Source organism: Gorilla gorilla, chromosome 5, assembly GCF_029281585.2.
Source record: "Gorilla gorilla gorilla isolate KB3781 chromosome 5, NHGRI_mGorGor1-v2.1_pri, whole genome shotgun sequence".
Classification (NCBI taxonomy): Eukaryota; Metazoa; Chordata; class Mammalia; order Primates; family Hominidae; genus Gorilla; species Gorilla gorilla.
The window spans coordinates 130,777,334-130,801,601 of NC_073229.2; the positions used below are offsets into that span (position 1 = coordinate 130,777,334).

At 39.7% G+C, this 24,268-nt stretch overlaps 1 protein-coding gene and 1 pseudogene across 7 annotated transcripts in view; one reads left to right on the forward strand and one right to left on the reverse strand.

Moving 5' to 3' along the window:
- RTN4IP1 (reticulon 4 interacting protein 1) overlaps window positions 1–24,268 on the reverse strand; it is a 76,013-nt gene that overhangs the window by 48,638 nt on the left and 3,107 nt on the right. For all 7 annotated transcript variants that reach the window (XR_010134334.1, XR_010134335.1, XR_010134331.1 and 4 more), the window contains exons 2-5: window positions 20,088–20,239; window positions 18,696–18,764; window positions 16,481–16,605; window positions 1,117–1,165 (exon numbers count right to left, since the gene is read on the reverse strand). Coding sequence is in view for 2 of the 7 variants with exons in the window: in XM_055390706.2 (XP_055246681.1) it covers window positions 1,117–1,165; window positions 16,481–16,605; window positions 18,696–18,764; window positions 20,088–20,239 (395 nt within the window). In the remaining 5 variants the exon portion in view is untranslated. The remainder of the gene's footprint in view (window positions 1–1,116; window positions 1,166–16,480; window positions 16,606–18,695; window positions 18,765–20,087; window positions 20,240–24,268) is intronic.
- LOC115935117 (uncharacterized) lies at window positions 4,968–5,067 on the forward strand (annotated as a pseudogene).

Genomic DNA, 24,268 nt, shown 5'->3' on the forward strand with positions numbered 1-24,268 from the left:
CTGGAATTACAGTCACATGCCACCATGTCCGACTAATTTTTGTATTTTTAGTAGAGACAGGGTTTCACCATGTTGGCCAGGCTGTTCTTGAACTCCTGACCTCAAGTGATCCACCCACCTTGGCCTCCCAAAGTGTAGGGATAACAGGTGTGAACCACCATGCCTGACCTTGAGGGTTGTTTTTTTTTTTTTAATATGATGTGAGGTAGGGGCTCAACTTCATTCTTTTGCATGTGGATATCTAGTTGTTCCAGCAGTATTTGTTGAAGGAACTATTCTTTTCTCCATTTAATGGTCTTGCCATTCTTGTCAGGATCAACTGACCACAGAGGTATGGGTTTATTTCTGGATGCTCAATTCTATTCCATTGATCTATAAGTTCACCCTTATGTTTTGATTACTGTAGCTCTGTAGTAAGTTTGAAATCAGCAACTTTATTCTTTTTTAAGATTGTTTGGCTATTTGGGGTCCCCTGTGATTCCATATGCATTTTAGGATCAACTTGTCCATTTATGAAAAGCAAAAAAAAGCAGTTCCATTTTGATAGGGATTGTACTGAATCTATAAATCACTTTAGGGGAGTATTGCCATCTTAACGGTATTTTGGCTACTGTATTTCTATATAAATTTTAGAATCAGCTTACCAATTTCTACATTTTGCAGGCTTTTTAGCCTGCAAAAATTTTGATTGGAAACTAGTATTGGTTTTTGACATTGGCTGTTTCCTACTAAATTGCTAACTTCCATCTACCTGCACTGCCCATGGTCTTCCTTCTTAAAAGCTTTCCTACATCTGTTATCAAGGACATTCACACACCCACTCATATTAAACTACTAGAAAGCTTAATGCTTCCTTCTACATTAGAATATTTTCCTTACAGTGAGCTACGATTGTGCCACTGCACTCCAACCTGGGTGACACAGCAAGACTCCATCTCTAAAAAATAATTTTTTCTAATAAAAAAAGAATATTTTCCTCTTACAGAACAAGCTGAAATTACAGTGCATTTACCAGACCTACCTTTCTCTCAGCTTTTAAGGAGAAATAATGTATCTTAATTTATAAATTCATGCAAACAAAATCCTCCTATTCACAAGATTAAAAAATGGTTTTACCTGTATAGCAAAAGTACCAACTCCGCCTGAAGCGCCTAAGATTAGAACACTGCAATGCAAAGGAAACCACAATTAACGAGAATCTAAAGCAGATATAACTGGATAAACGTTTTCAACATATAACTGGTTGATGATAAGATGATAAATAATTCTAAAAGAAAATAAAGTTATTCAGCTTCCCAAGATATATTACACAGGATTTTTATTTTAGGTTCACCAAGAAACTGCAGTTGCTTAAAATAAAGACATTCTATGAGCTCTGTACCAAGAATATCAAATACCGAAAATACCAATAATTTGTTGGTTTAAGATAGCTCAGATGGTCCTTTGTAACATCTGCCTTATAATTTTTTCTAGGCTAAAATTGTTAGAGCTTCCTCTATGAGAGGGAGATTTGGGGCCCTTTTTAATTTGTTATGCTTAGCAGTTCTCTAAGAAAAATCACATTCCTGACTACATTCTCACCAAAGCGAAATAAACATCTTTTGTTCAGACATGTCAAGTTCATCAACTTTCATAAATGAAAATCAATTCCCATCCTCAATGTGGCTTCCTGTTAAAGCAGAGGAATCTGTCCAACCAGCACAACCATCCTCATACTGCATGTTCTTACCATGTTAACTCACAATAGCCTTGAAGACCAGGGTGCTGAGCCTGGATCAGTCAGGGCAGGAGGGTGGGGCGGGACAAGGGTGAAAGGGTGAGGGGTAGGGTAAGGGATTATGAACTCTTTGAAATTGTGTATTTCCTAAAATAACACGTAAAATTTGTGCAATGATGCATATGCTTATTGACAAGGAAAGGAATCTAGACCTATCATCCGTTTCCCAAAGAAGTGTGCAATCCAAAAGAGAATCACCAGTCAAAAAACTGCTTTCCATGCTCTTACATTTTATTCTTAAATTAAGGTAGAGCTTCAGAGAACTGCCTACTTGGACTGGATGGTTTCAAGTCCCAGAAAATTGTTTGTACTGTACTTTGGTGTCATGCTACTGATTGAGGCTGAGGGACATTATAAAAAGTGATTGTTTGATATCTGATACTGTATTAGCTAAGGGGATATTGTTGACAGAATTCATGAGAATTCTCTTTATGACGGCCTACAAAAACACCATTTTTCTGAACACTAAGTGGTGGCAGTATCAGTCCTATTTAACATCACCATAAATTGAGTAACTGCTAGTGTGGGTCCCCACTGCCTTGGCTGCTGGAAAGTGCAGGGAATTTTGCCACCTATCTCTAGTAAGTACACCAAATCTTGGAACACGCATTCTATCTATAACCTTAACCCTAGTTTCATTTCATTTTTTTCTATCTTGCCCAAATCATAGAAGGCTGTTTGTCACCCTTATTTATAGCTTAACAGTTACTACTAAAATTTCTGAGCCAGTTGTTCCCTTTGAAATTAAAACCATTAAATGTAATTAAGACAAGTCTCCTTCCAAATTGTGTTCCTTCTAAAAGGATTTATAATTTCCAAAATTATAAAGACTAGAAGAAATTTTAAAGATCCTGTTAGGGTTCAGAAAACAATACCCCAGAGTATGTCACTTTGACATGCTGAGTACTTTGAAGTAAAGAAGCAGCCTCAGAACGAAGGTCTCTCTGACCTTCTCTCACCATCCCGGCCACGGTCTCTCATCCCTTCCCTTTGTCTCTCCTGAAGTGCAAAGGGAGGATTTCTCTGAAGTTCCCTCAGAAGGAATGCTATTTTCTTGGGCCCCCTCCCTATAATCTCACCAAACACAGAAGATTAACTCACATGAAAGAAGACTAGAGTAGGTGCCACACCCACAGCCCAGATGAATTTTGTCCTAGGCTACTGTCTGGTCTTTGGGCCCATTCATCTACCCTCAAAATAATTTGCTCTTCCTCTAAAATTGCCTACATACTCCCCTTCCCTCTACCCTATGAAGAGGGTATGTAGGCATCACCCATTTGGCCCTTCTTTGAGGTTCATACCTTGTGTGACTTCCATGCACGTGCACCTTATTACCTGCCCAGGTCTGCTGCCACCAACACTGACAGTGACCCCACCCCTCCAGTAGTAGAGCTGCCACACTGCCATGCATGCAGTGCAGAGACTAGAGGACCAGTTCACCTGGGGCCCACAGCTACCACTGCTGGCCCTCATGCACAATGACCACGGTGCTGAGGACTAGTCCACCCAAAGCCTGCCATCCACACCAGCAGGAGGAATGCCATGTAGCTGCATGCGTCACCTAGTGACCTGAGGACCAGACTGCCTGGCATCCCTATGTCCAACAAAAGTGCCCAACAGGCCAAGCGTGGTAGCTCATGCCTGTAATCCCAGCACATTGGGAAGCCGAGGCAGGCAGATCATGAGGGCAAGAGATCGAGACCATCCCGGCCAACATAGTGAAACCCCGTCTCTATTAAAAATACAAAAATTAGCTGGGCACGGTGGCACACGCCTGTAGTCCCAGGAGGCTGAGGCAGGAGAATCGTTTGAACCCAAGGGGTGGAGGTTGCAGTGAGCTGAGATGGCACCACTGCACTCCAGCCTGGGTTACAGAGCAAGACTCTGTCTCCAAAAAGAAATTTTTAAAAATAAATAAATATAAATAAAAATTTAAAAATCAGTAGCATTTCTATATACCAACAATGAACTAGCTGAAAAAGAAATCAATTTCATTTACAATAGCTACAAAAAAACCACTTAGGAATAAATTTAACCAAGGAGGTGAAAGATTTATATAATGAAAATTAGAAACACTGATAAAAGAAATCAAAGAGGGCTAGGCATGGTGGCTCACACCTCTAATCCCAGCACTTTGGGATGCCAAGTGGGGGAGGATCGCTTGAGCCCAGGAGTTCAAGACCAGCCTATCTCAAAAAAATACATATAAATTAAATAAATAAATAGAAAAGAACACAAAAAAATGGACATACTATGCTCATGGATTGGAAAAATAAATGTTGTTAAAATGACCAAACCACCCAAAGCAATCTACAGACTTAATTCAAGCCTTATCAAAATATCAATGACATTCTTCACAGAAATTTTTTAAATCCTAAAATTTGCATGGAAGCACAAAAGACCTTGAATAACCAAAACAATATGCACAAAAATAAAACAGCAGGAGGCATCACCCTACCTGACTTCAAACTATACCACAAAGCTACAATAACCAAAACAACATGGTATTGGTATAAAAACAGATACATAGACCAATGGAACAGAGTAAAGAACCCAGAAATAAATCAACCTATTTATAGCCAACTGATTTACGACAAAGGCAACAAGAATTGATGTTGGTGAGAGGATAATTTCTTCAATAAATGGTGCTGGGAAAATTGGATATCCATATGCAGAAAAATGGAAACTAGATGCCCATCTCTCACCATATATAAAAACCAACTCAAAATGAATTAAAGACTTAAACATAAGACCCAAAACAAAACTATTAGAAGAAAGCATATGGGAATACAGGCGAAAATGATATAGGTAAGACTTCAAAAGCACAGGCAGCAAAAACATTAATAAATAGGACTATATCAAACTAAAAAACTCTGTACAGCAAATGAAACAACCAATGAAGAGACAACCTGTAGAATGGGAGAAAGTATATTCAAACTCTACAACCAACAAGGGACTACTACCCAGAATATATAAGGAACTCAAAAAACTCAACAACAACAAAAAACTAGTAATCCAATTAAAAACGTGCAAAGGATCTGAATAGACATTTCTCAAAAAGAGAAAAATGATCAAGCATAGGCAAAAAATGCTGTACATCACTAATAATCAGGGAAATGCAAATTAAAACCACAATGAGATCTCTCACCCTAATTAGAATGGTTATTACCAAAAAGACAAAAAACAGGGCTTGCTTAGGCAGCACATATACTAAAATTGGAATGACACAAAGACTAGCATGGTCCCTGAGCAACAATGACATGCAAATTTGTGAAGTGTTCCATATAGAAAAAAGACAAAAAAAAATAAATATTGGAAAAGATGCAGAGAAAAGGGGACTCTTATACACCTTTGGTGGGAATATAAGTTAGTATAGCCAATATGGAAAACAGTATGAAGTTTTCCCTAAAAGTAAAACTATCATAAGATCCAGCAATCCTACTACTGAGTATTTATCCAGAGGAAGAAGAATCAGTCATATCAAAGAGATATCTGCACTCCCATGTTTAATACAACACTATTTGCAATAGCCAAGATATGGAATCAACTTAAATGTCCATTAACAGATAAACAGGTAAAGAAAATGTGGTATGTATACACAAGGTATTACTATTCAGCCATAAAAAAGAAAGAATGAAATTCTGTCATTTGTGGCAACAGGGATGAGCCTGGAGGACATTATGTTAAGTGAAATAAGTCAGGCACAAGAAGATAAATACCACGTTTTCACTCAAGGGGGAGCTAGACAAGGTTGAAGTCACAGAAGCACAGAGTAGAACTGTGGTTTATCAGTCGCTGGGAAGGGTAGCAGGGAGGGAAAAAGAGGGTGAGGTTGGTTAACAAATACAAAATTACAGCTAGATAGGAAGAATAAGTTCTAGTACTCTATAGCACTACAAGGTGAATATAGTTAATAATAATTTATTGTATACTTTCAAAAAACTAAAAAAGAGGATTTTTAATGTTCCCAACACAAAGAAATAATCAATGTTTGACTTGAAGGATATGGTGATTGTTCTGATTTGATCATTACACATGGTATCCATGTATTGAAATATCACACTATGCCCCATAAATGTGTACAATTATTACATATCAACTAATATTAAAAGGAAATAAATAAATAAATGTGTATAAGTTTTCTCCTATTAATCTATTATCAGTTGATTTCAGCAGACTCAGTTATAGAACCTTCAGAGGGCAGAGGTAAAGTACCTTTTGCCCTGACAATTCAAACATAGCTTTAGTCTTCCTAAATGAGGGAAAAAAGTATGAAAAGTGCTTCAAAAATACATTCAAAAATTAATTCCCCCATGAAATATTTCACCCTCTTACTTTTGGCCATTCTTATAGAAGTGTTGCTAGTCAAATTCTCATTTAAGTTCCTCACAATGTATCACCTGCACTCTCCAACTTTTCCTCTTACTATTTCCTGAATGGAACTCTTCCTCTGAGACTCTGTTCCCCTCTTTCTTCCCCCTACATTGCACACACACTGGCCCATTCCTCCAGGCTCTAGAATGCTATAATTACCTGCTGAGGTCTCCCTTCCTTTGAAGGCCCAAGTCCCAGTTTTCCTTTACAATACCCTTAACATAGCCTGGAACCTGTTATCTATGCCACACATCCTACTTCCCAACCCATTCTGCAAGCTCTTAAGGTCAGAGACCTCATATTATGCCCTGCACTGGCCACAGTGCCCTGGATGCAGCAGATGCCTGATCAAAGTTTCTTGACTTTCAAAATCATCCATGGCCAGACATGGTGGCTTACGCCTGTAATCCGGCACTTTGGGAGGCTGAGGCGGGAGGATTGCTTGAGCCCAGGAGTTGAAGATCAGCCTGGGCAACATCATGAGATCACATCTCTACAAAAAATAAAAAATAAATTATCTAGGTATGGTGGTGCTGAGGTGGGAGGATGGCTTGAGCCCAGGAGCTTGAGGCTGCAGTGAGCAATGATTGTGCCACTGTACTCTAGCCTGGGTGACAGAGTGAGACCTTGTCTCTAAAAAAAGAAATCATCCAATCACCATTATGTCCTACAATCAAGGCAACAACTGCTACCACCTCAAGTGAGGGGATCACCTGGCTACTCGAAAGACTGCATTCAAGTTTCTTCCAGTAAAGAAAAGCTTGAAAATAATTTCTAATTCTCTCTCTGTGAACGCTGGATACTAAATATAATGGCTACTTCAGGATCCAACTGCCAAATACATCTCCAACCTCATTATTGTCAGTTCATCTCTTCCCTATAACTCTTGATCCAAAGCAACTTCATTCCCTCAAATAAAAAAGCAAAACTGTGTTTCACAGCAGGGCTTAGCAAGAGTGGTTCTGCAATAGCAGCTTCAATTCTTTGTGTTTCCACCTGATGGCGACCCCAAGTGCAAAAGCAGCAAGGAGCAGGTCCAATGAATGAAGCGCTGTTAGCTTGTAAAGGAGCCCTGAGGACACATCGTTTTCTGGTCCTGTAAACTCCACATTTTGTGCAGGTTTCAACCATATCTTTCTTCAAAGTCCCCAAAAAGAGAGTAGGCAAAATAATTTTTTTTTTTTTTTTTAGACGGAGTCTCACTCCGTCGCCCAGGCTGGAGTGCAATGGTGCAATCTCAGCTCACTGCTGAGCTTGCGCCTCCCGTGTTCAAGGGATTCTCCTGACTCAGCCTCCTGAGTAACTGGGACTACAGGCGCCCACCACCACACCTGGCTAATTTTTTTGTATATTTAGTAGACATGGGGTTTCACCATGTTGGCCAGGCTGGTCTCGAACTCCTGACCTCAGGCAATCCGCCCACCTCAGCCTCCCAAAGTGCTAGGATTACAGGTGTGAGCCACCGCACCTGGCGGCAAAATAAATTTTCAAGCCAACAATAAGCCGGTCGGTCTTCTAAAGTCTGAAGTCTTGTGGCTCAACTAATTATTCTTGTTGTATTCATCACAGCACGTTCAATGCAAAGGGAAGCAACTGCTGTTGCTGACCTCCCAATGGCCCTTCACTTAAGTCCTACACAGTGGGAATACTTTTTGCCTAGCTTGCTGTAATGGCCACACTATATATTCGAATCTCACTGAAGTAGAAGCCTATTTGTGATAGTGAAGAAACGTGTGCTGTATTTGTTGGTTTATATAAAGTGTACAGAAATACTCTACTTGAAAAAAGCACTGTTATTCAAAATTGCCAAGGTTTTTAATTGCATGCCTCTATTACTTCTTAAGTACACATATAGAGCTTCTTTGGAAGTCAGAAGGGATTGTACTAGTGACAGATATTTTTTAAATATGGAGAAAATATGAATCAGTATTACACTACTTAGGCATTCTTAAGCCCTAAAATCTAACTTGCTCTGTCCTTTTTGCCTAATCTCTGAATTCTCCCTAAACATACATTAAGGCACTGAAGCAATGTTGGCTTCTTTTCCATGACTGAGTCACTTTTTATTTGGCATTTGGGCACCTAAGCCCTCTACAATCACAGTTTTCAGTATTGTAATCTTATGAGGTAGGGCGCCAACCCCTTAGCTGCCTTACAAAAACAAAAAACAAAAAACACGAAACATGCTACAAAACAGCAAGACATCCAGAAGTAGAAAATCATCTTCAAGTTTCTATATTCTGACTTGATCCCAAAAATCTTTGAACGCCAGGGCTGGGTATCTAGAGTCCCGGGTTCAGGTCTCAACTCTCTCTCTAATGGTATCCCTGGCCCTCAGATCTGTCACCTACAAAATGATGATGACAGAAGTGTACTCTGCGAGTCAATGAAAAAGAACAGGTGCTTTCCATCTAATTTAAGCTTACATTTTGTTTCTCCACCTTTGAAACAGACATATATGGCCTTCAAAATTGCCCCAGATTTATAGTGAAAAAAGCCACATTATAAGATTAGAGTGTCATCTATTAAATCCTAATGACTTACGAACAAAGATGATTTAAATATGGTGAAACTGACCATCAGTAGAAACAAATGGTTTTAAGAAATAAGGATTATGCTGAAAATGTATCTCGTCTTTCACTTTCACAAACTACTTTTTTTCTCAGCCTTGTGGAGGTTCTGAAACACACATGACTTTTAAATCGGGGGCAAAACAGATAAAAGATAGCAAAGTATCTTAGCATAATATGCCAGGTTTACTGTCTTAAAGTGAGTGAGAAACTTAATCTGAATAAGTGGAAAAATATAGCTACAAAACAAATCAACCAAAGGAGACCAAGATAGCCTAGATCTGTGTCCTTTTCTTCTAAGCCTCTGTAATGCATGTTGACATTCCCCAATTTACAGAAGAGTTTGTGTGTGAATTAAATGTTTAGAAAGTTAAACACATTTTCCCAAGAAAACAAAGTTATTTATGTATCTTGGTAAGGTGGCCAGGGTAAGCCATTTATGAAGACTTAGTTAACCCATAATCGACGAAAAACTTTATACACAGGATAACAATGGCTTTGTTATCCGAAGTGTATTCAGAATTTCAACCGGGGTACTGGGAATGTATCCCCCCAAATGGGATAGGCAGTGGGAACCATCCCAAATCACTGGTTCCTTCAATCTTATACAGAAGCAGATAGAGGGAATAAATGCTTGTGATGGGCAGGGCATGGTGGCTCACGCCTGTAATCCCAGGACTTTGGGAGGCCAAGGCAGGTGGATCACCTGAGGTCAGGTGTTCAAGACCAGCCTGGCCAACATGGTGAAACCCCACCTCTACTAAAAATATAAAAATTAGCCAGGCATGGTGGCGGGCACCTATAATCCCAGCTACTCGGGAGGCTGATGCAGGAGAATCGTTTGAACCTGGGAGGTGGAGGTTGCAGTGAACCGAGATCACGCCACTGCACACCGACCTGGGCAACAGAGCAAGACTCCATCTAAAAAAAAAAAAAAAAAAAAAGAAAAGCTTGTGATGGGTGACAATAGGGGATAAGACAGAGAGAAGTAGTGAGGTCAGAGGATTTACCATGGAGCCAATGAAGCCGAAGCCCTTCACTTACACAAGGCCCAGAGAGGAACCCTAGCAATATTTTGCATAGACATGTTAGATACGAGTTCTAAATTTCTTTTCAGATAATTAATATGTCAGTATGTTCAATTCTTTGCCTTCTACTTTTAAACTTCCTCATAAAGCAACCTTTTACAATTACCTACTCCACCCTAACTCATTCTCATCACCTGCTCCACCCTGACTCATTCCAATCACCTGCTCTACCCTAACTCATTCCATCACCTGCTCCATCCTAACTCATTCCAATTACCTGCTACCTGCTCTGCCCTGACTCCCGCCAAAGCACTCACCCCATCATTCTCTTTAAATTAGCCAATCAGAATTAGTTTAGTCTGTGCGGTCTAACCCTAGCCAATAGGGGAATGACAGAGTAGCAGGGGCCACGTGCATCAGGGATAAGAACCCCTTCCCCTCCCTTGTCCAAATGTGTGCTCGCCATTGTTCCATCTGTAAGGGTGCACCCTTCTATATAGAAGTAACTGGCCTTGCTGAGAATTAAAAAGAAAATTTTATATTCAAGTGCTATTTCTTTTGTGGCACTGAAACTTTATATGTAACAGACATATGTTTTTGTAAAATTTGTAAAAGATATGCTAACCACAATCAGTTAAGATTGGTCTTTTTTCACTCTTACTCATCAGTCTTGCTTTTTTCTCAGGTGATACTAGATCTAGCTAAAGGGAAGTTGATTGGAAATATACTTGTTTGGGGTTTAGTGGAAAATACTGATGTGGTTCGTAGTCACTTCTGTGTAGAGTTAAGTTATCCCTAGCTGTCCTAGTTTAAGAAATGCCTTCCAGGAATTTCTTCCTACCTCTCACTAAGTCAACTCACCTAAGCCACATGACATTTCCTTAAAGCTGTGTATCACTGCACCCAGCACAGGGTCATGTGAGTAGTGAAGGAGAAAGAAAGTTAAACAAGGTTTGAAATGTACAAAGCCAGAAGCTAGTCTGTGGAAAATTCCTCCAATTAAAAAAATGTAAGAATTTACAAGACAACACTATATGGAAGAGGTTAACAACAAACTAATCAGGATTGTTCATTAAAATACAACAGTATTTTAGGCTTATTCACTACACAAGAAAACATGAAATGCCTTGAAATCTGTAAACCAAAAATAAAATTCTAAGGCCCCAGCCATCTGAATGGACTCCTCTTCTTGGCCAAGAACATTCCAGAGTTGTCTGAAAATCTAGTTCTGCTCATGATGGGAGAGGAGGTTGCAGGCCTCATTATACCCCTGCAGCATTAACATCAACACAGACCTTGAATCTGATAGGAAACATTTACAGTCTATTCTCTCTAAAGCTGGCTACTTGGAGGCTTCATCTGCATGACAAAACCTAGGTCTCTACAACCCCTTATCTTAACCCAGACATTCCATTTCACTTATAATAAATCTTTCAACCAACTGCCAATCAGAAAATTTTTAAATCTACCTATCACTTGGAAGCCCACCCCTCTTCAAGAGGTCTCACCCTTCAAGATCAGACCAATGTAAATCTTATGTGTATTGATGGATGTATTGTCTTCCAAAAATATATAAAAGCAAGTTGCACCCTGACCACCTTGGGTGCATGTCATCCTGAGGCTGTGTCACAGGCGTGTCCTTAACCTTGCCAAAATAAACTTTCTAAATTGACTGAGACCTGTCTCAGATATTTTGGGTTCACAAATCTTATAGCTGGCATATAAAAGGAACTTGGAAGACATGGTTCCAAATTTGGCAACAATCTTACATTTTACATGACACGAACAATAATGAGTAGTGCTGACGAAGGTGAGAGAGCAGGGTTTATGAACAATGTCAGGTTTTGACTTAGGGTAAACCACAATTAACTGACATTAGGATTACAGAGGAAGAGTTGGGGTGGTAGTTGGTAAGTATTGTTTTGCTCAAGTTGAGTTTGAGACATAAAGAGAACATCTAACTGGAACTCAGTAAGAGGACAGAGTTAGAAATACAGATCTGTAAGTTACCAAACTATAAGTAGAAGCTGGGAGTAGATGAGATAACCCTGGGAAACAAAAAGGAAGAATAGAGTGGAATACTGGGAAAACAGCACATTTAAAGGACTGGAGGAAGAAGTGGGGGCTTCTAAAAATGACAAGAAATGGTCAACAACAAAAAAAGAAAACTTAAAAGTCTTAATGTCCCTGAAACCATACAAAAAGTAAGTATTTAGGAAGTGTTCAACAATGCCAGCTACTTCAGAGAGGTCAAATTAAAATAAGAACTGAAAAATGTCTTTGGGCTTGGCAACTTAAGTCACTTAAGTTAGCTACGACCCCAGTGAGGGCAGATGCAATTGAAAGGCAAGGCTAGAAGCTAGATTATAGTCCATTGAAGAGTAAATGACTTACAACCTCACGAGATAGTTAACCTAGTCACTTAGAAAGCTATTGTATAAAACACAAATTTCCAGGAGTGAGGTTTCTGCTATTCTTTCAAGTGCCCACCGCCCCCACCCCCCCACCCAGGACTCCCTGGAAAATAGACCTGAAGCAAAGGAAGATTCATTTCCATCACACTGACCAAGCCAGAGCCTCCACTCTCACTCTCCTCGCCTCCTCAACCCCATACTTTGTTTATGCAAGAAAACAGCTGGGGTTTCTTTCTACTTCCCCTTACCCCCCTAACAATACAACCCAGTCAGGTGCAAATGAAAACTTAAAGTCCAAAAGGGTAATGGGCTTGGGGAGTGGGAAGAAACAGGTGGTGGTGGGGTGAAGAAAAGGCCTTAGAATGCATTTGAAAGAAGAAGGCTGTCATTTTAATTTTAATATAAGCATACTGGTAGGGAATAAACCCAATGTTTTTAACTCTGGGCCTAATTCTATAATTCTATATCAGAATTAATCAGACACCTAATTTACACTTACATGACAAAATTTTACTGCCATAAAACCTAATATCAAAAAAAAAGTATTCCTAAATTCACTTCATTGAGTTGCAAGTATACACAATTTAAAAGTGAAATTTATTTTGTGGAGGAGGAATAGTTCAATTCCTAACTCTGTTGCCCAGGATGGAGTGCAGTGGCATGATCTCGGCTCACTGTAACCTCCGCCTCCCGTGTTCAAGCAATCCTCCTGCTTCAGCCTCCCGAGTAGCTGGGACTACAGGCACGCAACACTACACCTAACACCTTTTAATACTTCTGTCAAACAGAGTGAAGTACAACTTTCCCGACAAGACGTGAATTTCAGGCAGAGCATGAAATATTCAAGTGCACCGATGACACTACCAATAAATAAAACCATCAAATCTTAACATATTCAAAAAATATCCGGTTGTAACAACTTTTTAAAAAAATTTCTACTTATCTTGAGAGCCCTAAGTTATCTATGTGTTCCTACTGAACAAATCATGAAGAAACTATAGATGGGCTGATAAAAAGAAAATAATTTTCACTTGACATTTTCTTTTTCTTTTTTTTTGTTTTGAGATAGAGTCTTGCTCTGTCACCAGGCTGGAGTACCGTGGCGCAATCTCAGCTCACTACAACCTCCAACTCTGTGGTTCAAATGATTCTCCTGCCTCAGGCTCCCGAGTAGCTTGAACTACATGTGTGTGCCAACACGTCCAGCTAATTTTTGTATTTTTAGTAGCGACGGGGTTTCACCATGTTGGCCAGGATAGTCTCGATCTCCTGACCTCTTGATCCACCCACCTCGGCCTCCCAAAGTGCTGGGATTACAGGCATGAGCCACCGCGCCTGGCCTCACTTGACATTTTCTAATGATATCAATGTGTGGACAAAATGACAGTATTATATGACATCAAGAATAAACTATTTCCTTGGTTCACTGATACTCAGCTGCTGCAGAAAAGTAACTACAGAACAAAGGGGGAAAAAGGTAAACATCATTGAACCCTTAGAAAGATTTGTCCTAATTTCAAATAAGCTGTTTGTTATAAAGAAATCCTATAAAATCTTCCAAGGTGCTGATAGGTGTTTTTGTCATTGTTAATTTTGGTTTTTTTTAATTAACTGATTAGAAAAAAAAAGATGATTCATCTTTGATAACAAATACTGATCTGCTTTGTGCAGACTAAGGCATGCCTTAATGCCAATAGCTAACAGAAAAAGAACAGTTATTGCTTAGCATATTGAAGCCAAAATATGCTCCATCAATCACAATGAATAGTCAAATGGAAAATCCACTTTGGACACTGGAACTTCTGAGTTTAGGTACAATAAAATCTCATTATAGAATTTCTTCATTAAAAGTATTTTTACAGTATTTTAAGGTGCTCACATCTCTCATGTGACTCTCACAAATAAGCAGTTAAAAGAGGTAGGCCATTATTATAACCCATGTGTAGTAATTTCAGTAAACCGAAATTTCTGAGAGCAGCAAGTACCAAGTGCTATGGTCTGAATGTTTGTAATGTTTGTGTCCCACCAAAATTTGTATGTTGAAATCCTAACCCCCAGGGTGATGGTATTAGGAGGTGGGGTGATTAGGTCATGCAAGCAGAACCCTCATGAATGGGATTTGTGCTCTTATAAGAAAGAGAGACCCCAGAGATATCCTCACCCCTTCCGGAATATGAGGACAAGCGAGAAAGCACTGTTAAAGAACCAGAAAGTTGGTCCTCACCAGACACAAAACCTGATGTCACCTTGATCTCAGGCTTCCCAGCCTCCACAACTGTGAGAAATAAATTTCTCTTGTTTTTAAGCCACCAGTTTATGGTATTTTGTCATAATAGCCTGCACGGACTAAGACAGCAAGGTCTCACTGTGCTCACTGAGTCACTCAGGACAAATGTGTCCTACAGATCACAACATGTGAATGCAGCAGAAGTCCACGATGTGAATTATTGAGACTCTTTGCAATGGGTTTCACTCTAGATTGGTTAACATTGGCTAAATCAATAAACAGACCCAACTCAATATAACATATCATCACCTAATAAGGTCTAAAACTCTCCATTTCTCAAAGCTCTCCTCAAAACCTACACTGTCCTATACTCATAAACTCAGAGGAAACCACAAAGAGACCATAAATATATAGCATGTGGTCACCTGGTTAGTTAATGGCAGAACAGGACCCAGGGCTCCAACTTCCCAGTTCCAGGCCATTGTTGCTTAAACAGAAGATAACAGAGTACCAAAGAATTACCCACAAAGCCAACAACAAACTGAGGACTCACACCAATGTCTCTGAGAAGAGACAGATCTTTGTCTCTAAATTTTTAAATTTTTTCTTATCTTCTAAATTGTTTTTTACAGTATATTAAAAGTAAGTCCACAGAGCCCTGAACCAGTAAAAGAAATGAGAGCTCTCTAACAATAGTGCACATATAGTCATGCAGGCATAGAAAACATAATATTTTTAAAGGAAAAAACAAAACAATAAAACCAATGCTGTTGCAGAGTCTACAATTATAATACAGGTCTAAAAATCTTCAATAAGGTTTTTGCAAGGTTATTAACTAAGAGAAACCATTAGAAAAATCTATGTGGTCAAAACTAATTTAATTTAAACAAAGTGTTGACCAAAACGACAACTTCAAGAAAGATAAGCCACAATAGCTTAAAAAGTAAACAGGGTTGACCTTTAGAATAAATATTTACCTTGAATTCTAAGATAAAGGGTAATACCTCACTAGATGAATAGCTTTCATAAGCTTTCAAAAATACAGCTATTAAACTTTCATAAAATTTAATGCTTTATCACCGAACACATTAAATGTAAAGTGCAATGTTTCATAACAATAGAACAGAATCACACAGACTTCAGTTATGTTACCAACACAATCCTTAGTAATAAAAAAAAAAACTAGGTTATTTTAATTTATTATAGTTTGACCTACAGCTCCTTCCTTCCTTACAATTGTTAAACGGTTCTTAGTATCTAGTTTTCTCAACAAAAAACAAAATCATCAGTTTTCTCTATGATGGCAACTTTCTAAAATACAAGGAACACCACAATCTCCTTGCTAACAACAGTAGCCACCATTTACTGAGTGCCTCCCACGTGCCATAAACTGTCACCAGTTTAATGTGCATTACCTCATTTAACCTTCAAAACAAAACTCATTAAAAAGTGAGTGAGTGGGTCACCCAGCTGGAAAGCAACAGAATCTACATATAAACTCAAGTACATCTGAGACATTTCTGGTCACCATGTTGCTGCTAACCCAAATGAGTACACGCTCAAGGCATTGGGGAATCAGAATTGACCTAATGGATATTAGGCATTGAGACTGAGAGAACTTAAGAATATTCAATAGTTGTGCAGTCCCTTTATAGAAATATGCAAGCGTGAGAATAACTCCTGGGAGAGGTAGGGAAAAAACATCTTCACCTTGACATCATTCTTTAGAAACTGTATGGGATGATTCTTAACCTTTTTAGGAATTTCATTAAAAAAAGATATGGATCTTCTTCCTAGACAATCACATATAAAATTTTGCATTATTTTAGAAGGTTCTGACTCCTAAAGTCCATTCCATCCACACATCTCAGTTAAAAAATTCCCAAGTGATTGGGCTGAGAATCCACAGAATGAAGCTAAGAAAGTGCAAACTGACACAAATAGAATGCTTTGGAAATTGTTTTCAAATGTTAGTACAGCCCTGTTCGTGTAAATGATACTAAATTTCAAAGCTCTGACAAATCTACTGCAAGGAACTCACAGAAGGAAAGAAAAGAGGTTTAGATGCTGCCTCTGACTGATACACTTACCGTTTTCCTGTGCAATTCTTGTCATTCAGGCCACCAACTTTGTTTATAGCAGACCAGGCTGTGAGAGCCACATATGGCAAAGAGGCAGCTTGAGTATGAGTGAGTGATTTGGGTTTGTGAGAGACCTACATTTGAAGACAACAGTCAAAAATAAGCAATGACTTGCAAACCTATGAACACAATTAAGCACATTTACCTTCACAGGAATCCAGCTGACCCTTGAACAACAGGGGTTTGAATTGTGCAAGTCCACTTATACGTGGATTTCCTGCCTCTGCCACCTCTGAGACCAGCAAAACCAACCCTTCTTCTTCCTACTCCTCCTCTTTCTAGTAACTTGAAGACAACAAGGATGAAAATCTTTATGATGATCCACTTAATGAACAGTAAGTATACTTTTCTTCTTTTTTTTTTTTTTTGAGACGGAGTCTTGCTCTGTCGCCCAGGCTGGACTGCAGTGGCGTGATCTCGGCTCACTGCAAGCTCCGCCTCCTGGGTTCACACCATTCTCCTGCCTCAGCCTCCTGAGTAGCTGGGACTACAGGCACCCGCCACTGCATCCGGCTAATTTTTTGTATTTTCAGTAGAGACAGGGTTTCACCGTGTTAGCCAAGATGGTCTCGATCTCCTGACCTCGTGATCTGCCCGCCTCGGCCTCCCAAAGTGCTGGGATTACAGGCGTGAGCCACCGCGACTGGCCTATAATTTTCTTAATAACATTTTTTCTAGCTTCCTTTATTGTAAGGATACAGTATATAATATACATAACATATTCTAGCTTCCCTTATTATAGGAATACAGTATATAATATACATAACATAGTCTAGCTTCCTTTATTCTAAGAATACAGTATATAATATACATAACATATAAAATATGTGTTAGTTGACTTTTTTGAGATGGAGTCTTGCTCTGTCACCCAGGCTGGAGTGCAGTGATGCAATCTCAGCTCACTGCAACCTCCGCTCACTGCAACCTCCACCTCCCAGGTTTAAGCGATTCTCCTGCCTCAGCCTCCCAAGTAGCTGGGACTACAGGCGCCCGCCACCATGCCCAGCTAATTTTTGTATTTTTAGCAGAGACAGGGTTTCACCATATTGGCCAGGCTGGTCTCGAACTCCTGACCTTGTGATCCACGCATCTCGGCCTCCCAAAATGCTGGGATTACAGGCGTGAGCCACTGCACCCAGCCTTAGTTGGCTTTTTATGTTATCGGTAGGGCTTCTGGGCAACAGTAGGCTATTAGCAGTTAAGTTTTAGGGGAGTCAAAAGATGTAGGTGCATTTTCTACCTCACAGGGGTAGGTGCACCAACTCCTGCATTGTTCAGGGGTCAACTGTATTTTCATAGATAAATCTATAAAATCATTCCAGTTCAGTGTTCGTTGCATATCTTACTCCAAGATTATCCTTAATAAATATGGCATAGCTCTATCTGTTGCATATCTTGGAGTAGGGTAAGCAATATGCATACCCTACTCCAAGATTATCCTAATAAATATTGTATAGAATAGCTCTACCTGCCTCACAGATGTTCAATAATGTTATGTAGGCTACATTATCAGCTATAACTACTTCATTGTTTATAAAAAGACCACATCAATATTCCCATTAGTCCTGAAGTAAATCCAAATAAACCTTGAACTCTCAAAAACACATCCTAATTAGTTTTTGAGATCAGCTGTTTCCTTTAGTCTCATTTTCTGGAAAGGAAATCTTTCTAGGTTTTCTCTAATCTCAGTAACAACCTTTTTCCCCTTCCTGCCCTCCCTTCTGTAGCCAATTTCCTCAATGTTAACCCCTTTCTCTCTATTCAATTTGTTGGTCTCCTGACTGTATTTGATTAGACTCCTGTTTTTAAAGTTATTCAAAACCGCTGGATATTTCCATGTCTCCACTGATGACTAATCCATCCTCTCTACTGCCTATATCTGTTTTCAACTATTTATCTAGGGTAAAACCAAGTAACACAGCAGGGTTCTAGGTCTCATTCCAAATCCCTGCTCTATGAGAGAAAAACAGCTACGTTAGCAGGCAGTGTTACTGAATGGCATCAAATACTTTTTTAATCTCTCAAAAATTTCTATATTCTATATTATCTCTTTATAAACTGCCCTATCAAACATAAACTAGATCTGAAAAACACCAATTATTTCAGATATTTGCCAGTCTTTGTTTAAACTTTCTAACGCGTTTCAGCAGAGTTGGTAAATTACCTCATTCCCACTGACTACAACAAACTCTGAAAGAGTGCCTTGTTTCCAAGGAGGAACTGCAGCCCAGACCTGAAACACACACACACAGACAGCTTCATTAGAAACACAGATATTTTTTGACCAAAGCTAAGCATGAAAGTGTTCCCTAATATATACCCTGTGCTGTGAAAAACACAGAAGTCAGCACTACACCAAGCAGGAGTGTTATTTTCATGATATAAATTTATTACTTAGTGTGATTCTGGATTTAGCAAGTCAAACCACGCTGGAAGCAGATGCCAGCATATCCTGCTGCATTTACTGACTACTTCGAGTCCCAATAAGACCACAATCTCTGGGGTTTGAGTCCTGGCTCCACCACTTATTAGCTATGAGACCTCTTTATAGCTTGGCTTCCTCATCTGTAAACTGGGCCTAACTTTATCTACCTCAGAGGGACTAAATGACTTATTTTATAAAAAGCAACCAGAACAGTGTTAGCTATAATTATGAACTATCATTTCTTGGTACAAAAGTTCAAAGTGACAAGTGACAGGTGATTATACCAAACTTAAGCTATTTTAAAGCCATCTCATCCATAAGGTAGAAATTGTCATTTAAAGGCCCTTTCAAGGAAAAAAAAATACCCTAATCCTACATATTTTAAAGTCTTGCATTTCTTAAGTACTAAACTTAGAAAATACAAACTCAAGTACAGTCAAGATATTTTGGAATTGTTTGTGAAAAAATGTAACAACAGAACCAAAAAAGTGATGGTTCTAGTCAAAGCTCAGTATATTTGCTGAAAAGAAGAAAAAAGTTCAACAGCATAGAATATACTTCTGAAACAGAATGAAATTTGCACATTTAGTAAAGGAATATGTGGGAGTTCAGTCAGGGTGGTGGGAAAAATTGTAAGAGGAAAAATTATAAAGATAGTTATAGGAAGTAGACACAAACCTACTTGGAAGGCCGGGGGTGTTGCACAGCTTCAGTAAAACATTTGGCTGAAAGCAGCCTAATTCTCTTTACCTTGAGTTGATAGCAATAGAGCAAATAACTAGGGAATGTGGGGGAGTTTATCTAAATAGTTTGTTTACTCAAGTGGTCCTAAGACCAATCTTTGATCTTTCATGGATGCATGATTGCTCTCTACTGTTGCGGAGGCAGGGCACGGTCGGCAATGTTAATTACCCTCTAGTGGTGTTTACTCGAGACCTACGTCGTTTAATCTGTACTAAATAAATGCAAACTTTATCAGTTGAGGGGGCGGATGCTGCAGATTCAGGGAGCAGAAGCCCCTTAGCTGCACTGGCAGGCAAAATATCTGTGTCAGTGTGCGTCTCTCATCCGTCACTGGATCACGGTCTGTGGGTTGGATCCCCGTAGGAATAGTGGCATTTCCTAACTCACCTCATCTCCAGGCTTGAAGTATTTCACATCAAGCCCACATTCCATCACCACGCCAGAGACATCCCGACCCAGAGTCAGAGGAAATTCTTCTCCTTTGATTTTCACGTGTAAAGGATCACGCTTCATATTTAAAGCTGTAGCTCCATAACCACCTGTAAAATACAATTTATCTGTTTCCTCCAAATGTAAGTATGAAATGCTTTTAAAACTACTACAGGGTTATAGTCCAGTACAATTTTAGGTCTTCAAGATGTAGATTATAAATCATTGCATTACAAAGACACATAAGTGTATGTTCACTGCAACACTATTCACAACAGCAAAGACATGGAATCAACCTAACTACCCATCAATGATAGACTGGATAAAAAAACTGTGGTACATACACACCATGGAATAGTATGCAGCCATAAAAAGGAACGAGATCATGTCCTTTCCAAGGACATGGATGGAACTGGAGGCCATTATCCTTAGCAAATTAACACAGGAACAGAAAACTAAAGTGGGAGCTAAATGATGAGAACACATGGACACATAGAGCGGAACAACACACACTGGGGTTTTTCAGAGGGTGGAGGGTGGGAAGAGGAAGAGGATCAAGAAAAATAACTAGTGGGTATGAGACTTAATACTTGGGAGATGAAATAATCTGTACAACAAACCCCCATGACACAAGCTCACCTATGTACAAACCTGCACTTGTACCTCTGAACTTAAAAGTTTTTTTAAAAAGTCATCAACCTTATAATTTTTTGCCATTACATGGGAAAGCATAAAAAGATATTCTTTAAAAAAAAATTAACTTGGAAAGTGATAATCACTTATTAAACTAAAGCCACTATTGTTCAAAATATTTTTGAAATTCAAATTTTGAAACTGTCTTCAGAACTTTTAGTATTATCTTTTATACAGTTTTGCTTTGTTCTTTGAAGATGATGTCTTTATTAACGTATTCATGTCTTTATTAATGTACTCATTCACGAACTTTTTAAACAACAAAATATTTGGTGCCAGGTCTGGTGAAGACAAATGTTTAAGCTGTTTGAAGTCAATATATAAATAAGGCAAGAATATAAAGTACTTGATGCTGACAACAGTTTACAAGTAATGATCCCCACATCCTTAAAAATGTTTCTAGAACATCTTTGAAATAAACTGGAATAAATTCCTGAGTGATAAAAAGCCTCCTGGCTGCATCTGTTCTGATGTGTAAAATCAAGTTGTTTTATTTCACATCTTTTTATTTATTTATTTTTTTGAGACAGGGTCTCGCTCTGTCATGAGGCTGGAGTGCAGTGGCATGATCTCGGCTCATTGCAACCTCTGCCTCCAGGGTTCAAGTGATTCTCCTGCCTCAGCCTCCCGAGTAGCTGGGACTACAGGCACACACCACCACAGCTAGCTAATTTTTGCATTTTTAGTAGAGACGGGATTTCACCATGTTGGCCAAGATGGTCTCAATCTCCCGACCTCGTGATCTGCCCGCCTCGGCCTCCCAAAGTGCTGGGATTACAGGTGTAAGCCACCGCACCCGGCCTATTTTATTTATTTTTTTAAGAGATGAAGCCTCGCTCTGTTGCCCAAGTGCAGTGATGTGATCTTGGCTCACTACAACCTCCACTTCCTGGGTTCAAGCCATTCTCATGCCTCAACCTCTGGAGTAGTTGGGATTACAGGTGTGCGCCACATCTGGCTAATTTTGTAGAAACAGGGATTCATCATGTTGGCCAGGCTGGTCTCAAACTCCTAGGCTCAAGCGATCCACCCACCTTGCCTCCCAAAGTGCTGGGATTACAGGCGTAAGCCACCACACCTGGCCCATATCTTTTTATTTTTAAGAATATTTACAGGCCAGGTGTGGTGGCTCACATCTGTAATCCCAGGACTTTGGGAGACCAAGGTGGGAGGATTGCTTGAGTTCAGGAGTTCAAAACCAGCCTAGAGCTCATCTCTACTAAAAATTTTAAAAATTAGCCAGGCATAGTTGTACATGCCTGTAATCCCAGCTACTCAGGAGGCTGAGGCAGGAGGATTGCTTGAGCCCAGGAGTTTGAGACTGCAGTGAGCCATGATCACACCACTGCACTCCAGCCCAGGTTACAAAGCAAAGCTGTCTCAAAAAAAAAAAAAAAGAAAAAAAGAAAAGAAAAAGAAAAAGAATACTTATATAAATATCAGCTAAATAAAACTGAAAACATTCTTTTAATTTTTTGGTTCAAGTAAATTTGCTACTCTATAATAATCCAGAGTAATTTATTACATGGCTTCCATATACAACGTGACTTTTCTCAGACCCAAAAGTATCTGTTATTCTCTCTTCTGCTTGACCTTTTTTTGAGAACCTGTCTGCCATGTGAGGCTTTCCATGATAGGCACCCTGCCTACCTCTCCAGTGTCATGTACCACTCACTCCCTGCCCCACAACGCATGCTCCACAGTCACTAACCCACTCTGTAGGTCTCCCCTTGCCCCGCACCCACTCCTGTGGGCAATCCATTGATCTTAGGGATGAGGAGAAAGCAGCAAAGGAGACTAAGGCGGCAGTTTAAAGACATTCAATGCTGCTGACGGGAGACAGGTTTTCAAATAAGGTCCAAAGATGCTAAGAGGCTTTAAAACAAACAAGCCTGGATCTAACAGACCTTTGGTAACCCTGCCAGGAGCAACTGCTGTCTAGTGCGCTTTTGAGAGAATGGGAAATAAGGGACTGGAGACATGAGAAGACTGAACTCTCTTTAAAACAGTTCTGTTGCAAAGGGAGCAGAGAAATGGAGCAGTAGCTCGAAGTGGCAACTGGGATGGACAGAGGACTTTTGAGTGGCTTTTTTTATTTTTTTTCTTTTTTTTTGAGACAGAGTCTTGCTCTGTTGCCCAGGCTGGAGTGCAATGGCGTGATTTTGGCTCACTGCAACTTCCGCCTTCCGGGTTCAAGCGATTCTGCTGTCTCAGCCTCCTGAGTAGCTGGGATTACAGGCATGCGCCACCACGCCTGGCTCATTTTTAGTAGAGATGGGGTTTCTCCATGTTGATCAGGCTGGTCTCGAACTCCTGATCTCAGGTGATCCACCTGCCTCGGCCTCCCAAAGTGCTGGAATTACAGGTGTGAGCCACTGTGCCCAGCCTTTTCCTTCTTCTTAAGAAAGGAGAAATAACAGCAAGTCTGTATACTAATGGGGATGATCCAGTAGAAAAGAAAAGACTGATGATGCAGGAGACACCTGCTGGAATGATATCCCAGAGTAGGTGAGGGGGATGGGATCAGAAACACAAGCCGAGGGCTGGCCTTATGTGAAAGCAGTGACAGCTAATCCATACAGCAGGAGGGAAGGTAGAAGATACGGAGAGAGATGCTGACAGGTGGGTAGCTTGCATGAGTTGTGTTACTAATAAAAAATCAAGACACATGGGATAAAGTGTTTGAAAGGTGGGAAAGTCCCAGAAAATCTAAGCTGATGGCCATTATACCAACATTACAACATTTGCCATCTGGGGAGTCAGGATTATACTCTGTCAGGGAAAAAAAAACAATTTCACCTGTAATATTCACAAAAGTCATGTGCTTCACTTTTCCTGCCTTACATTCCTTTTCCACTGCTAAAGATAATTAAACAATTATTCACTGACACTTCTATGTGGTTTGAACAACAGAAGTGGACATTTAGTCGTGTCAAACTTTAGCTGCTGTTTAAGAGCTGCAGAAAGGTTTCAGTCCTCTTTGAGGTACAGAGCCTGCAGCCCAAGGTTGTTTTTAGTTTTCCTGGTCCCCTGATATGCTAATACATCAACTGAGTAGCCTTGGCTCACTGTTACTATCTAACAAGCCCCTGAACCCAGAATGTAGTCAGCTGGCAGTCAGTAATTGAGAACCTGTTTGGTGACACGGATGACTGGATGGGGCCCTTAAGTGTTCCATCCTATTGACAGGGGTTGACACCTTGACTTGTTCAGAGAGTTGGGCCAATTTGAAAAATCCTAAATCTGTCATCAGTTTAAAGACTTTAATCCCATCTAAAGACACCAAACTTTGTTGGTATGATGCTGTTGGCTGCATTTTTTCCCCATGTAAAAATTCTTCATTTCTTTAGCCATTTCTATATTATTTTATGTCCAACAGTAGTAGCCGTCTCCAGAAAAACAGCCAGCCTTCATCTTTCAAATAAAATAGACATGTCTCTTGCTTT